Source organism: Peromyscus californicus, unplaced genomic scaffold, assembly GCF_007827085.1.
Source record: "Peromyscus californicus insignis strain IS unplaced genomic scaffold, ASM782708v3 Scaffold_4__1_contigs__length_199733344, whole genome shotgun sequence".
NCBI classification, from domain to species: domain Eukaryota; kingdom Metazoa; phylum Chordata; class Mammalia; order Rodentia; family Cricetidae; genus Peromyscus; species Peromyscus californicus.
In genome coordinates, this window is record NW_026294562.1 from 141771796 (window position 1) to 141788398 (window position 16603).

The following is a 16603-nucleotide window of genomic DNA, read 5'->3' on the forward strand; positions in this document are numbered from 1 at the left end:
CATAGTAAGGTTTTCAATTTACCTGAACACATTTGAAATTTTAAAAATAAAAATAAAATTAATCAAGTAATATCTGGTTAACGCAGAATGTTTTTAATGCAGTATCTTTTAATCATTATTGATTTTTCCTGACAGTGCTTCAAATGTCTAGTGTTTTTACACCTTCTCTATTTTGGGTTACATTTTTCCTAAGCAGCCTTTCACTACTGTATATAGAAAGCAAACGGTGAGTTAAGATTATATAATACACGTTGACCACATAAGTGCTTTGAATCTGTTCCTGGCCAATTTAATCAGGGGATTGTGACGCCCCTCCTTTACCATACTGACAATAAGAAAGCCTAAAGCTCATGGCTGCCTATCTTATGTCATTAGGTTCAGAAAAGATTATTGAGTCCCTGCAGCCTGGCAAACAAGCACGCATGCGTGATTACAGGGTTGTACGGGGCTCACTAGCGCAGGCTGGGGGTTGGGAGAGTGATGAGTGAAATCAGCGCAGCAGCAGTTCTGCTCAGAGGAGAGGAAGCCAAAGACGCCTGCCGCTTCCACCTGAGGAATGGTCAGCGAGACAATGCAGCAGCCAAGGTCAGCTCCCTCTGAGCCCTGTTGTGTCTTTCATAGGTGGACTTTTTCTTTTTTTTTTTCATGTTAAGGGTTGGGAATTTGTATGGATTAGAACATTATTGTATAGATCTAAAATCTTTGGCTCTGAGGAATCACATCAGAAATCTATCCTGTTAGGACCTGGCTTCCTTTGTCCTACCCTCTGTTGTATTAGCTGCAAAATGCTCCTCCCAATGATCCCTCAATCTGCCCTGTCACTTGGGCTCAATTCTCTTCCTAGATGAGCATTTCCATTTCAAAGCTTAGGCAGTATTGTGGAATATCGTCGTGTGGGAATAGGGGCAGTGATCCAACCAAAAGGAACAATTGTGATGTAGGTGTGTCCTAATGGAAGTTAAATTGGGTGTCTTCTTTGCACAGGAGTGTGTGAAAGGATGAAAGCGGGTAAGAATTAACATATAGATTAACAGTGGAGTGGGAGGTCCAATAGACCCCAGTCATTTAGACCTGCCAGTTATGAATGCTTGAAAAAATAGGTAGTATGAGTTCTGACACTATGATAGTTATGATAAAGAAAGGGGTTTCCGAAATGGCTGTAAGAAAGAAGGACAGAGGGCTGGGGGGGGGGGAGAGAGAGAGAGAGAGGAGAGAGAGAGAGAGAGAGAGAGAGAGAGAGAGAGAGAGAGAGAGAGAGAGAGAGGAGAGAGAGAGGAGAGAGAGAGAGAGAGAGAGAGAGAGAGAGAGAGAGAGAGAGAGAGAGAGAGAGAGAGAGAGAGAGAGAGAGGAGAGAGAGAGGAGAGAGAGAGAGAGAGAGAGAGAGAGAGAGAGAGAGAGAGAGAGAGAGAGAGAGAGAGTCCATTTTAAGGTCAGAAGTGAGTGAGTATGTCGGCAAAAAGGCCAGTATGTGAAGAGGTGGACTGTCTGTTACATACAGCAGTCTATATAGTAGTACCGCAAGATAAACATTTTTCTATGATATTGTAAGGTGATTTTGTTTGAACATTGTGGTCATGTTTCAGTGTTTTGTTTTTTGTTTTTTGTTTTTTTGTTTATTTGGTAATGCTATCTGTATCGAAAAAATAAACTGTTGATTTGGGAGATATTTGATTTGGATATGTTATCTGTTTTACCTTTTCTGATCCCCGATCCTGAATGAAGTTTATAAGATATGCATATGACATATGGGACATATAAGTCCATAGGGACATGTCTTTGCTTTTTTGGAATTATATTTTGTTCTTCATTTCAAAATGGTGTGTAGATTTAAGATTTTAGAAGGTTTTTCCAAAATGCAATGGAGTAGTAACCCATGCCAGCACCTCTCTCAGGTTTTCCATTGTTACTTTTCCAGAGCTGCTAATTAACACAGATACAGCACAGTAGTAATATACCAGACCGTTTCTGTGTAGCTTAACTTGAAATTTAGGATGGCGATACTTCCTGCTGCTTTTTATTATTCTTTTTTTGCTACAGTGAGGTTTGTGTGTGTGTGTGTGTGTGTGTGTGTGTGTGTGTGTGTGTGTGTGTGTGTTTCTATATAAAGTTACAATTACCTTTTTAAATGTGTGTGAAGAATTTTGTTGGAGATTACATTGAACATGAGAATTGCTTTTGGTAGAGTGGCCATTTTCACAATAATAGCCCTAGCAATCCATGACCTTGGGAGGCATTTCAGACTCTGGTTTCTTCTTAAATTTAGTTTTCCAATTTTTTCAATTTTCACTGCAGACTAACATTTTTCTACATGTATTTTATATACGTATATGTGTGTGTGTATTATAAAAAGTTGTAATATGTTTCATGTAAAATAATGTGTTATACATAATTTATATATAGTAGATATTATTGTTTCTATGATTTATTTCTCAACATGCTTGTAATTTAGGAAACCTACTGAATTTTGAGTGTTAATATTTTTACACTATGACTTTGTTGAATGTACTTATCAGCATTAAAAGGTTTCTGATGCCATATTTAGGAATTTTTACATAGGGAATTATATCTTATTCAAATGTGGATACTTTGACTTCTGCCTTCCCTATTTGCAGCACCTTTTTATCCTTCAGTCTTCTTGCTGCCCTAGGACTTCTAATACAGTCAATACTGAAAAGGAGGGAGAAGAGTGAATATCCTTATCCTGTTCCTAATTTTAATGAAAATCCTTTGAGTTTTTCTTCATATAGCATGACACTGGCTCTGGGCTTCTTGTATGTCTTTATTATGTTGCAGCATGTTGTCTGTATTCATGACCACATTTCTAAAGAAAAATGATACTTGTTCCCTGGCAACCAACAGTGCCAGTAAGTCCTAGGGTTAAAGCTTTGAGAGCCCCTCCATCCTCCTTGCTTGGGTTTGTACTTGTTCTCGTGAGGATTATATATGTAACCAAAACCGTGGAGTTTTTGTTTGCAACAGCCTTGCTGTGTGTATGGGACAAAGTTTCCCAGCATTCCCCCTCATACCCCAGCTCTTATTTTCTTTCCACTCCCTTTTTCTTTATACCCTTGAAACCTGGAGGGAAGTGTTTTAGATATCTCATCTATGACTGAGGACTCACAGTTGCTTATTCTGAGTGCTTTACGTAGTTATCATCTAAGCATTAGTGATCACCATCTGCTGTAAGATTCTTGTCTAAGCCAGGCAGTGGTAGTGCATGCCTTTAATCCTAGAACTTAGGAGGCAGAGGCAGGCAGATCACTGTCAGTTCAAGACCAGCCTGGTTTGACAAAGCTAGTTTCAGGACAGCCAAAGTTCAACAAAGAAACTCTATCTCAAAAACAAAAACAAATATTGTCTAGCCAAGGTTGACCAGCACAAATTCATGGACATAAACATATATATTTAAAACGGAGTTTGACAAAAATGGCCGTATAGAAAAATAACATCAATAGGTTCTCTGCTAGGACCTACAGCATCCCTAGTCATGATTTTTGATCGTATTTTTCAGTAACATGCCTGAATTCCCTCCTGTGGAGGAGGCCTCAATTCCAATCAAGAATGTGGTTGGTTACTCTCAGCATGGTCTTGACATTATTGTACTGTGGGTATATTTTGCCTGGCAGGTTATTATTGCAGCATATGAGGTTAAGCCAAGGATCAATAAACAATTAACTTTCTTCTTGTCCAGAGTCTGAAAAGCACTTTCTAGCACTCTGCAAGCTAGCCAGAGGGTGAATATCATGGTTAGTTCAAGGTTAATTTCTCCATGTCCAGCAAAAATAAAATATGTGATGCTTTCAACCACATTATCTTACCATAAAGTGTTGAGAGGCAACCAAAAAGAGTTACAATAGCCTATATAGTTTTAGATGCTTTCTGCAATTATCTAATCAATAACTTCTAAAAGAGTAACACTTGTCTGTCACTGAGATTTTTATTTAATAACTCATGCCTTTTAGGAGTAATGATTTTAAAAATGTTAGATATTTCTGTTTGAACCACTTAAGTGTGTGTGTGTGTGTGTGTGTGTGTGTGTGTGTGTGTGTGTGTGTGTGTGTTACATACGATTCTTCATCTTTAGTTTTGGTTTGCACAACTCATTTGCTTCCTGCCCACCTAATACCCTGTCCCCATTTCTACTCACATATTTAGCTTCCAGTGCTGGTTCTATGATCTTTTACATCACATATACTCTAATATTTTCACGTATTATTATTTGAATTAGTATATAAACAACTGTATATGTCCACATGTATCTTATTCATGCACATTTCATTTTGGATAAACCTCATTAACCATACTACCCACTCCACCACTCACTTTAATCCATCTGCTTCCAAAAATTCCCTCTCTACTTTGATTTCTCAAGTATACTAACACTCTACTCTTAATGCATCCCTCTCTGCCAATGACAGGTTTCTAATTTTCTATTTTCCACATGGGCTTCATATAATCACATAAAAAAAAGAATTTAAATAGGACCGTCATGTGAGTGAGAACATGAAATATTTAATCTCTGGGGTTTGGGTGGTATCATTCAGTGTGGTTGTTTTTTTTTTTTCCTTTTCGATCTATTAACCATAAAATTTCATAAATTAATTTTCTTTGCAGCTAAACATTGTTCTATTGTGTATGTATCTCATATACATTTTAAAAACATTGTTGTATGAATTATTAGAATGTGTCTGTATATGTGTGGGTATGTGTTGTGTGCATGTGCATCAATAGCACCCATGTGAAGTCAGAGGACCACATTCAGGAGGATATTTTCTCCTTCTACTATTTGTCATCTGAGTATTGCACATTTACCGTACTTGGCCATCTTTTTGGGGAGAAAGAGACAGAGACAGAGACAGAGAGAGGGGGGATCTTATTTTCTTTTTTATCTTTAGTTTTTATTGAGAAATTTTTTATTCATTTTACGTACCAATCACAGATCTCCCTCTAATCTGTCCTTCAGCTCCCCTCCCACCTCCCTCCCCAAACCGCTCTCCATCCCCTCCTCCAGGAAGGTAAGGCCTCCCATGGAGAGTCAGCAAAGCCTGGTACATTTAGTTGAGGCAGGTCCAAGCCCCTTCCCACTGCATCAAGGCTGTGCAAGGTGTCTCACCATAGGTAATAAACTCCAAAATGCCACCAGGGATATATCTTGATCCCACTTCCAGGGGCCCCTTAAACAGACCAAGCTACAATACTGTCTTGCTTATGCAAGAAGGCCTATAGTCCAGTTCTATGTAGGCTCCACAGCTGTTGGTCTAAAGTTTGTGAGTTCCCACTAGCCTGGTTTGGTTGTCTCTGTAAATTTCTCCATCATGATCTTGATGCTCCTTGCTCATAGAATCCCTCTTCTCTCTCTTCGACTGGACTCCGGGAGTTGAGCCTGGTGCTTGGCTGTGGGTCTCTGCTTCTGCTTCCATCAGTTACTGGATGAAGGCTCTATGATAACAGTTAGGGTGTTCACCAATCTGATTACCAGGGTAGGTCAGTTCAGGCACCCTCTCCACTATTGCTAGTCTAAACTGGGGGCAAGAGGGTGAGCAATAGAGGGTCGGGGATGGGGGATGAGAACATAAGGGAACAGCATGGTCAAGATGGGCAGGGACAGAGTGGGAGAGCAATGAAAGATATCATGATAGAGGGAGATATCAGAGAGATAGGGAGAAACCTGGTATTAGGGAAGTTCCCAGAGATCTTATTTTCATGTATAAACTATTTATATGTGTTGGAACCATAGTGTAATCATTATATATGTATATTGTATTGATATCTAAGCAGGGTTGTTAGCAGTCACATCTTCTGAAACATTCATAAACTCTTTGTGTTGCTAAACTTTAAGTTACTCACCATTCATGGTTGCTCGTGTAGGAAGCTGAAAGGTCACATCTTCAAATACAAGCAGAAAGAAGAAAGCTTAGATGATGAGCAGTAAGAAGGGAGAGGGAACTGAAAGCGGCACAAGTCTTTTAATCCCCAAACCCATGCCCTGTGATGTACTTCCTCCGCAAATGCTACAACACCTAAAGCCCATCAAACATAGCCACCGAGGAACCAAGTATTCAAAACCGGGAATCTGTGGGGAACATTTCTTATAAAAGCCATCACAGCTACTCTCTAGCCTGTCATGCCTGCCAATCTGTTCAACCCCTTTCACAGGCTCCAGGAAAGTACCGAGGAACATGCCTTTCCATTGACCAAAACGACCACAGAAAAAGACTGGGGCGAGGCAAATAATATCTTCCTGCAGCACGTCTTGCTGTAGGAGAGAAAAAAATGTATAGTGAGATCTCTGAGGAAGATATTTGCTTATCCATAGTACAAATTTAATATGTAAAACAATTTTTCAAAAGATAATATTTTTATTAGGCAACCCTGGGTAACTTGAACTCACTATGTAGACCGGGGCATATGCTTTAACTCACAGAGAGCCTCCTCTGTCTTTCTCACGCTGGAATTAAAGACATGTGTCCCCAGACCAAGTCTCAAATGTAATCTTTATTACCAGCATTGTTTATCCTTTATGTCTCCTATAAACTGCTACACAGGCTCTAAAGTAGACCAGAAGCTGACTAGGACAGCATGTGACTTTCTGGTCGTGTTTTCTTGGGGGCATTTGATGCTTAGAACAAGTCTTAACACATTCACTGATAAATGAATGCAGGCAGACACTTGGTCTCCTTGGGATAGCCCCTGCTTCCTTATCAGTTGCTCTGGAACTTTATGAACCTTGTTCCCATGCTAGTCGAAACTCTTTCAACATGATCTCACATATCTGCAGCTCACTCAGTAATGCTTATTCTCCCTTCATTGTTTTGTACTCCCTGATATTCATAAGGACATCTAATTGTGTTCCATACCTGATACTCATGGGGACCTCATACACCAATAACTAAGTGTCTCTAAAGGCTCCTATGAAGGGGAGAGTAGTTTACCACAGGTAATTAAAGTTGTTTCTTAAAGAGAGATGAGTGGTATATGACTTAGTTTCTTCATTCCCATAACACTCAGACCATATCCATTCCCATGACACATAGCATAAAGACCCAGGCTTTAAGGGACTTTTCATTTCATGGCTAGAAGTCCTCCCATTGGGGCATAGTAGTGCATGTTTTTAATCATTTCACTTGGAAGTCAGAGTCAGGGATCTCTTGAAGTCAAAGGCTTGCTTGGTCTCCTTAGTTAGCTACAGACCAGCCACAGCTACATAGTAACCCCTGTCTCAAAGCAGCAAAACATCAACAAAAAGTCTTTATCAACTTCAGCTGTTCTGATGCTGAATATTCACTAATTGTCATAGTTCGCTATAGAGGGCCGTTACTAGACCCCTGTCTTAATAATGAATTATAGATTTTCTCTTTCAGTATATTAACACTTGAAGCTGAATAGAATTTTTACGATTTCTAACTCCTCCCTTTTCAGTCTCTGATTCTTTACATGGGTTGCTTGTCTTTGGCCCCAAGAAAGTGATCTTTAGCACAACTACAACCTTTATATCCTTATCCTTGTATTTGACAGCTATATGAAAAAAGCAAGCACCCAAGTATGGTAATACCCACATTTAAACCCAGAGGCAGACTCAAAGGCAGAGGCAGTTGGGTTTCTCTGCTTTTGAGGGCAGCCCAGGGTATACAACTACATAGTTTCAGGTCATGTGGGAATACATAGTGATACTCTGTCTCAAAAAGACACAAGTCATTATAGCCCATCTTCCACTTTGGGTACTGAACAGCTGCCATAACTTGCAAAGGACCTTAACCCAGCTATGCTACTTTCATGAATGACAATATAAACTTTAGTTCACCAATCTTTTTAGGGAGAGTTCCATATTTACAACTTTGGGACTATTCTTTTCGGAGGCATTTCTGTTTATTCCATGAAGGGAAGATACTGGTAGTTCCCTTAGAACATTGAATTCTCAGATAGCTTCAGTATAGTTAAATGTCATCTCAGCCATACAACATGCTACTACCATTATAGCAATGGGCCATATACTCTCTTGGCATTTGGGGGAATGTAGCCATCAAAATTTGCCCCATGATAATGCTGTTTTTCAGACACATCAGCCCTGATTGCATATATTATCTCCAATATACAGGCCAGGCAACCACTCCTTACCAACTGATCTTTGATAGTACCAGTCACTGTTCATGCACAGATTTTGTTGCATGACATTCTGTGTGCAGTAATTTATGTCTAAATTTTCCTCACTATATGCTCATTGAGTATCATTTTATACAATTAAGATTTATTCATGTTATTTCAAATATCAGAATTTTGTTCTTTTCCCATGTGGAGGGGGGAATCAAATGAAATTAGATGTGTAAGGATGTGGGCAGGATCTGAAATAATAGGGGGAGGGAAAGAATATGATCAAAATGTATAATATGACCAAAACAATACAATACATAATGTATATGTATTCATATACCTATATGCATACAACAACTATTAGGGGGAAAAGAATTTATTAATTTGAAGAAGAGTGTGGAGGGGTATTTGGAAGGTTTTGAAGGGGAGGAATGGAGCAATGTAAGTTTTTGTGTGGGTGGGTTTCTTTTTTAGAGACAGGATAGTTTTCTCTGTGTAACTATCCTGACTGTCCTGGAACTCTCTCTGTAGACCAGGCTGACCTCAAACTCACAGAGATCTGATTGCCTCTGCCTCCCAAGTGCTGGGATTAAAGGCATGTTTCACTAATGCCTAGCGGGAAAGTGTAATTTTTTAAATAAATTTGAAAATTTTACTTTTTAGAAAATGTAATTCATTTAATTAATTATATAAAGAAAAAGCAGTGTTTAAAACCCTCAAAGATCAGTCAAAGATCAGCCCATTGAGTGCCACATATGTCAATTTAAATCTAATCCCTGGGATCCATGTGGTAGAAACAGAGAAATGACTATTTTAGGTAAACCTTTGTCTTCTAAACATGGAACATGAAATTTGTGTGTGCATGCTTGTGTGTGTATTCACATGCCAATATACACAAAAATAAATAAATTAATGTGTCCTTTTAAAAATAACTTTAGTATTTGTTATAATTGTGCTTCTGTATGTGCTTATTTTACACAAAACCTTTTTGAGCTTTATACTAAAAACAGTTTTTGATCCTGTGGTATATTTTCTTTCTTTTTATTTCTTCATTCTATCAACATTTATTTGTTTGTTTGTTTGTTTATTTTTAAACAGGGTCTTACATACTACAGGGTGGCCTAGAACTTACAATGTAACAAGAATCTCCCTGAGCTCCTGGTCCTTGTGTCTCCACCTCTAGAGTCCCAGTGTTAGAAATGCTCCGCACTAAGTCCTGATTATGCATTGTTATAGATAAAATCCAAGGTTTGTCTCATGCTAATTAGGAACTCTACAAACTTTCCAGTGGAATCTCACAGGGTACACTAACCACACATGAGAGTAGGATCCATGCCCAGCAGTGGATAGAAAACACAGAATATATTCAATGGTACTTTTGTACTTTTTTTCTGGTGTTGTTTTGCTTTAGCATTTTTGGTCTTACTCCTTTTGCTTATAAATTCTGGTTTCTGATTTTGTATTTTTTTAATGGGTTGTGTGTGCATGTGTGTGTATGTTTCTTTTATTCTCTTTATTCTGGTTTGTTATATTCATCTGATTTTTGTTTTAAAAAGTAAGATAGAAAGAAAGTATCTGGAGTTGAGTGGGTGGGGATTTGGGGAAAATGTTGGAGGAATTTGGAGACGAGTAACTCTGGTCAGAATATATTGTATGAAAATTAATTTTAATTATATATATACATATATATATATATATATATATATATATATATATATGTTTTATGACTCATACATGAGTCATATATATGACTTCCTTCTCATCTGGGATATATCAGGTACTTCTATTCATCTGCTAGTCTGTTTCAAAAGATCAAGAGGAAAATCTTTATATTTCAATTTTCACATTACAAACTTTTATCACCTTCTGAGGTAACACCCATTATCTTTTCAGCAAAGTTGGATGATAATTGTCTTCCATTACAAATACAAAATAGGTTGCACAAGTAACAATGAATTACTACTCTGAAAATGTTTCTAATAAATTTCATTCTTTTGTCTCAAGACAGTGAGAGATAAATCTCTAACAAGAGTTCCTAAGATTCAAGTCCAGTATCCACTGCCGCACCTTAAGCCTTCTAAAATACGGAAAAGGCTGCTGCCCATTTCCTGCTACCTCTAGAAACACTCTTGCCAGTAGTGGCAGCAGTAGAAGTCAACTACCCACTGCTTGCTCTGTCTCAAGAAGCTCCAGATGGCGTCTTCTGTGGGCAACGTGGCCGACAGCACAGGGCTAGCTGAGTTGGCACATCGTGAATATCAGGCAGGAGATTTTGAGGCAGCTGAGAGACACTGCATGGAACTCTGGAGACAAGAGCCTGAAAATATTGATGTTCTTTTATTACTTTCATCTATACACTTTCAGTGTCGAAGGCTGGACAGATCTGCTCACTTTAATACCTTGGCAATTAAACAGAATCCTCTTCTAGCAGAAGCCTATTCGAATATGGGGAATGTGTACAAGGAAAGAGGGCAGTTTCAGGAAGCAATTGAACATTATCGACACTCCTTGCGGCTCAAGCCTGATTTTGTTGATGGCTATGTTAATCTGGCATCAGCCTTGGTAGCAGTAGGTGACATGGAAGGAGCAGTACCAGCTTACGCATCAGCTCTTCAGTACAATCCTGATTTGTACTGTGTTCGCAGTGACCTGGGGAACCTGCTCAAAGCCCTGGGTCGCTTGGAAGAAGCCAAGGCATGTTATTTGAAAGCAATTGAGACACAACCAAACTTTGCAATAGCTTGGAGTAATCTCGGCTGTGTTTTCAATGCACAAGGGGAGATTTGGCTGGCAATTCATCACTTTGAAAAGGCTGTTACCCTTGACCCAAATTTTCTGGATGCTTATATCAATTTAGGAAATGTTTTGAAAGAAGCACGCATTTTTGACAGAGCTATGGCAGCTTATCTTCGTGCCTTAAGTTTGAGCCCAAATCACGTGGTGGTACATGGCAACCTGGCTTGTGTATACTATGAGCAAGGCCTAATAGCCCTGGCCATCGATACGGGCAGGCGAGCTATAGAACTGCAGCCACATTTCCCGGATGCTTATTGCAACCTAGCAAATGCTCTCAAAGAGAAAGGCAGTGTTGCTGAAGCAGAAGATTGTTATAACACAGCTCTTCGTCTGTGTCCTACCCATGCAGACTCTTTGAATAACCTCGCCAATGTCAAACGGGAACAGGGCAATATTGAAGAGGCGGTCCGCCTATATCGCCAAGCATTAGAAGTTTTCCCAGAGTTTGCTGCTGCACATTCCAATTTAGCAAGTGTACTGCAACAACAGGGAAAGCTGCAGGAAGCATTGATGCATTATAAGGAAGCCATAAGAATCAGTCCGACATTTGCTGATGCTTATTCTAATATGGGAAACACTCTAAAGGAGATGCAGGATGTTCAGGGAGCCTTGCAGTGTTATACTCGTGCCATTCAGATTAATCCTGCCTTTGCAGATGCACACAGCAATCTGGCTTTCATTCACAAGGATTCGGGGAATATCTCAGAAGCAATAGCTTCTTACAACACAGCTCTGAAATTTAAGCCTGACTTTCCTGATGCCTATTGTAACTTGGCTCATTGCCTACAAATTATCTGTGATTGGACAGATTATGATGAGCGGATGAAGAAATTGGTTAGTATTGTAGCTGAGCAGCTGGAGAAGAATAGACTGCCTTCTGTGCATCCTCATCATAGTATGCTGTACCCTCTTTCTCATGGCTTCAGGAAGGCTATTGCAGAAAGGCATGGGAATCTCTGCTTGGATAAGATTAATGTCCTTCATAAACCACCATATGAACATCCAAAAGACTTGAAGCTCAGTAATGGAAGATTGCGTGTAGGATATGTGAGTTCTGACTTTGGGAATCATCCTACTTCTCACCTTATGCAGTCTATTCCAGGCATGCACAATCCTGACAAATTTGAGATATTCTGCTATGCCCTGAGCCCAGATGATGGTACAAACTTCCGAGTGAAGGTGATGGCAGAAGCCAACCATTTCATTGATCTCTCTCAGATTCCATGCAATGGAAAAGCAGCTGACCGCATTCACCAGGATGGAATTCACATCCTTGTAAATATGAATGGGTATACCAAGGGTGCTCGAAATGAGCTCTTTGCTCTCAGGCCAGCTCCTATTCAGGCAATGTGGCTGGGATACCCTGGGACTAGTGGTGCACTGTTCATGGATTATATCATTACTGATCAGGAAACTTCCCCAGCTGAAGTTGCAGAGCAGTATTCTGAGAAACTGGCTTACATGCCCCATACTTTTTTTATTGGTGATCATGCTAATATGTTCCCTCATCTGAAGAAAAAAGCAGTCATCAATTTTAAATCCAATGGGCACATTTATGACAACCGGATAGTTCTGAATGGCATCGATCTCAAAGCATTTCTTGATGGTCTACCAGATGTGAAGATTGTCAAGATGAAATGTCCTGATGGAGGTGACAATGCAGACACCAGTAACACTGCTCTTAATCTGCCTGTCATTCCCATGAATACGATTACAGAAGCAGTTATTGAAATGATTCACAGAGGACAGATTCAGATAACCATTAATGGATTCAGTATTAGCAATGGACTGGCAACTACACAGATCAATAATAAGGCTGCAACTGGAGAGGAAGTTCCCCGTACCATTATTGTAACCACCCGTTCCCAGTACGGGCTACCAGAAGATGCCATTGTGTACTGTAACTTTAATCAACTATATAAAATTGACCCCTCTACCCTGCAGATGTGGGCAAATATTCTGAAACGTGTACCTAATAGCATGCTCTGGCTGTTGCGTTTTCCAGCAGTAGGAGAATCCAATATTCAACAATATGCACAAAATATGGGCCTTCCCCAGAACCGTATCATTTTTTCACCTGTGGCTCCTAAGGAGGAGCATGTCAGGAGAGGTCAACTGGCTGATATCTGCCTGGACACTCCCTTATGTAATGGGCACACCACAGGGATGGATGTTCTCTGGGCAGGAACACCCATGGTGACTATGCCAGGAGAGACTCTTGCCTCTCGAGTTGCAGCTTCTCAGCTTACTTGCCTAGGATGTCTTGAGCTCATTGCTAAAAACAGACAAGAATATGAAGACATAGCTGTAAAACTGGGAACAGATCTAGAATATCTGCAGCAAATTCGTAGCAAAGTCTGGAAACAGAGACTATCTAGCCCTCTGTTCAACACCAAACAATACACAGTGGAATTAGAGCGACTGTATCTGAAGATGTGGGAGCATTATGCAGCTGGAAACAAACCTGACCACATGATTAAACCTGTTGAAGTCACTGAGTCAGCCTGAATAAAGACTGCACACAGGACAATTACCCCTATACCTGAGCCTCAACCTTCTGGGGGAAAGGGAACTAGATAAGATGCTTTGTGTTTATCTGTACAGCACTGTGTTGCAGGTGGGTGATATATAATGATAATAGAATAGCACAGGCAGACTTGCCTCCTGCATAAGGAGAGATGGGATAAGAAACTGTTATTCCAAAAGGAATCTCTGTAGAGTGTTGCAGGAAGCAGGTTTTGCAAAGGTCTGGAAGGTCTGGTCTCCCTTGGTCTTCCATGGGATACTTAATGTGGAAGGAGATAGAGACTGAGCAGCCATTTTGTGATTCCATGAATTGATCGAGTCTTCTGATCCTTCTTTTTTTTTTTTTCTTCGTATTTTGAGTATTGGAACTTTTAAAAATGTTTGCTTTCAGGTATTTTTACTCATGTGAAGTGATATTGATTCTTCTGAGATAAGGTTTAAACTAAAATATTGCTTCCTGTGTTAGTGTGTGAACTCTGACAGGGTGACAGGAACCTTGCTGGTGTAGTCTTTTTATAGTTTTATAAACCACTGGAGCCTGTATCAGTTATTTTAGTGTCTGACCTAATGCTTGACGCTAGCAGTGCTTTATTGATTTAGATGGTGACTCAGATTTTTCAGGCTCTTTGCCATTTCTATTCCTTCACCTCCCTTTAGATTTGCCTGTGACTGCTAACGATACCAAGTCTTGTTTCAAACATCCTAGAGTGTTTCTCTTAAACACGCCATCTAGTGCCAAATGAAAATTCTTACGAGTGGATATTAATCATGAATGGCACAGTTGTGGTACTGTTATTGATAACAATGTAGATGTTTTTGCCTATTTTTTTTACCTATTTCACCAGTGGTTAAGCCTCTGACTGCCCCTCCTCTGCTGCTTCTAAAAGTGATGTGTGTGATAAGATTTTTACCTTCCTTTTTAAAGTTTTTTTTTTTTAAGTGAGTCCCATTCTTCCTATTTCTTTTAGGAGAAATGAAATCCCAGGTAAGTATAAGTATTCAAATATTTGATTAGTAAGTTGTAGTTATCTCCAGTACATTATTGTTCACTGATAGATTTTGAGGTAAAAGCTCTGCAGGACCATCTCTATACAGGCAGTAATTTTTCAGACTGTGTTTGTGTATAAGTCTCTACGTTTATGTATTCAGCCTTGGTAGTAGTGAGCTTGCATCACTACTTGGTTTAGAGTATAAGTTAGACATTTGCCCTCCTGGAGCTTAAATTCTTGTGTTTCAATAAAAGGCAGAGGGCTTGAGGCTGAAACAAAGAAGCCACCATATGAATATGTTTGTACTGCTCTATTGCACTTCCACTGTGCAATCACAGGTCAGTTTCATGTGTTAGTGCTGTAGATTATGTCTTTCCAAAGCACCTAGGCAGTGCACCTGTTCCGTAGCTGCAGCTGTTACCTGACCTTAGCTGACAAGTTATTGATAACTAAGAATTTGAATTTGTGATCCCTACTGCTAGTTAAAACCTAAGCAAGGAGTCTCGTGTGTAATTCTGAAGGAGAATTACATTGTAATGAAGTGTGTACCTTTACTAATGGAAATCAAGGAACACCAGTTAAGAGATTTTTTTTTAAAATTTATTTTTTAACTGTTAAAGGTTGCCAGCATGGTTACAGGTAAACTGACTTTTCAAATTCACAAAACTACTAAATGTGGGATTGGATAATAGACTTCCAGTGCCACTAAGGCTGTGATCTGTGGCCATTTTACATGGCACATCATTCCTCCTATAGATATGAACTTCTTCCTGTCAGGAAAAGTAGCCACTCTGGTTGAAGCTTTGCTTATTGTAACAGGCTTTTATTTCCAGGTAGCATGTCTGTGGAAGACTTAATTCTGATAGAGTTATAGATATTACTGGAAAATAATTTGTTTTTTTTTTCTGTTTTATTCTGCTGCTTTATTGAAAAAAATAAAGCATTTAAATTGTGCTCCAGAAATTCAGATGTTGTCTTGTGGTCTTTAAATAATAAATGGATGATTTCCCATTAAAAAAAATGTACTCTTTTGTAGCATTTTTCCATCCATTTAACTATGAGTTACATGATATTGTTTTTTAACACCTAAATAAAATTTCATTGTGTAAATGTACCAAATTTTCATTATCTGTTCATTCATTTATGGACAGCTAGGCTATTTCCTATTTCTAACTAATGTTAATAAAGCAGCACCAAATATAATCACCAAGTGTCTCTGTAATAATATATAGATTCCTTTGGGTATATGCCCAAGAATGGCTCATCTGGATCTTGAGGTAGATCTATTCCCAGGTTCCCCAGGCAAAACCACACTGATTTCCAACGTCACAATACAAGTTTGTATTTCCACCAGCAATGGATAAGAATTCTCGCCGGGCGGTGGTGGCGCACGCCTTTAATCCCAGCACTCGGGAGGCAGAGGCAGGCGGATCTCTGTGAGTTCGAGGCCAGCCTGGTCTCCAAAGCGAGTACCAGGAAAGGCGCAAAGCTACACAGAGAAACCCTGTCTCGAAAAACCAAAAAAAAAAAAAGAATTCTTACACCACTTCCTCACCATCGTGTGCTGTCAACTGTTTTAATGATATTGGCCATCCTGAGTAGTGTAAGATGAAATCTCAAAGAGGTTTTAATATGCATATTCCTGATGAATAAGGATGTTGAACTATAGACAAATTGCTAAATGGTCTTATTAATAAAAAACATGGAGCCAGAAATTGGGGTTGACAGATCAAAGGAATAGAACAAGCCACAAGCCAGCCTCACCTCACTGACCCTCCACTTTGAAAGAGACCTACTTCCTGTATATCCGTGCCTATATTCCTTTCTGGTCTGCTAACTCATTTCCTCTCTACCCAGCTACATCACTTCCTCTTCCAGCCCAGCTCTGTCACTTCCTGTCTGTCTGTACATCTTCTATGATAAAAACCTACCCTTCCTGAGCTCCGGGCTCTCTGCTCTCACTGCTGTGTTATACAGAGATTCCAAGCTCTGAGCTTGAAAATAAAGGCTGTTTGCTTTTACATATGGGATTTGGTCTCCTTTGGTAGTCTTTTGGGATTCCTGGTGCTCTGAGCATAACATCTGGGGACTCATGCAGGATCCCCCAAGCCCACTGGGACCACGGCCCATAGAGCCTGAAGCTGGCCGGTAAGTGTCTGTCTGTCTGTGTTCAGTTTTATTTCTATGACTAGCCGAAGTCGGTG

At 39.6% G+C, this 16603-nt stretch overlaps 1 protein-coding gene across 2 annotated transcripts; it reads left to right on the forward strand.

The window, feature by feature from the left end:
• The first annotated feature begins 460 nt into the window (after positions 1 to 460).
• On the forward strand, positions 461 to 16427 carry LOC128125771 (UDP-N-acetylglucosamine--peptide N-acetylglucosaminyltransferase 110 kDa subunit-like). 2 transcript variants are annotated; one of them, XM_052763459.1, is made up of 2 exons: positions 461 to 585; positions 10093 to 16427. In XM_052763459.1, the coding sequence occupies exon 2, from the start codon at positions 10282 to 10284 to the stop codon at positions 13390 to 13392; it is 3111 nt and encodes a 1036-aa protein (XP_052619419.1). In that variant the 5' UTR covers positions 461 to 585; positions 10093 to 10281; the 3' UTR covers positions 13393 to 16427. The 2 variants fall into 2 exon arrangements, with proteins under 2 accessions (XP_052619419.1, XP_052619420.1); XM_052763460.1 differs by having other exon boundaries at positions 462 to 585; positions 10097 to 16427.
• Positions 16428 to 16603: the final 176 nt, after the last annotated feature.

What these genes read in the sequence shown, in the direction of transcription:
- LOC128125771 (XM_052763459.1), top strand. Translation starts at nt 10,282, where the DNA reads ATGGCGTCTTCTGTGGGCAACGTGGCCGACAGCACAGGGCTAGCTGAG.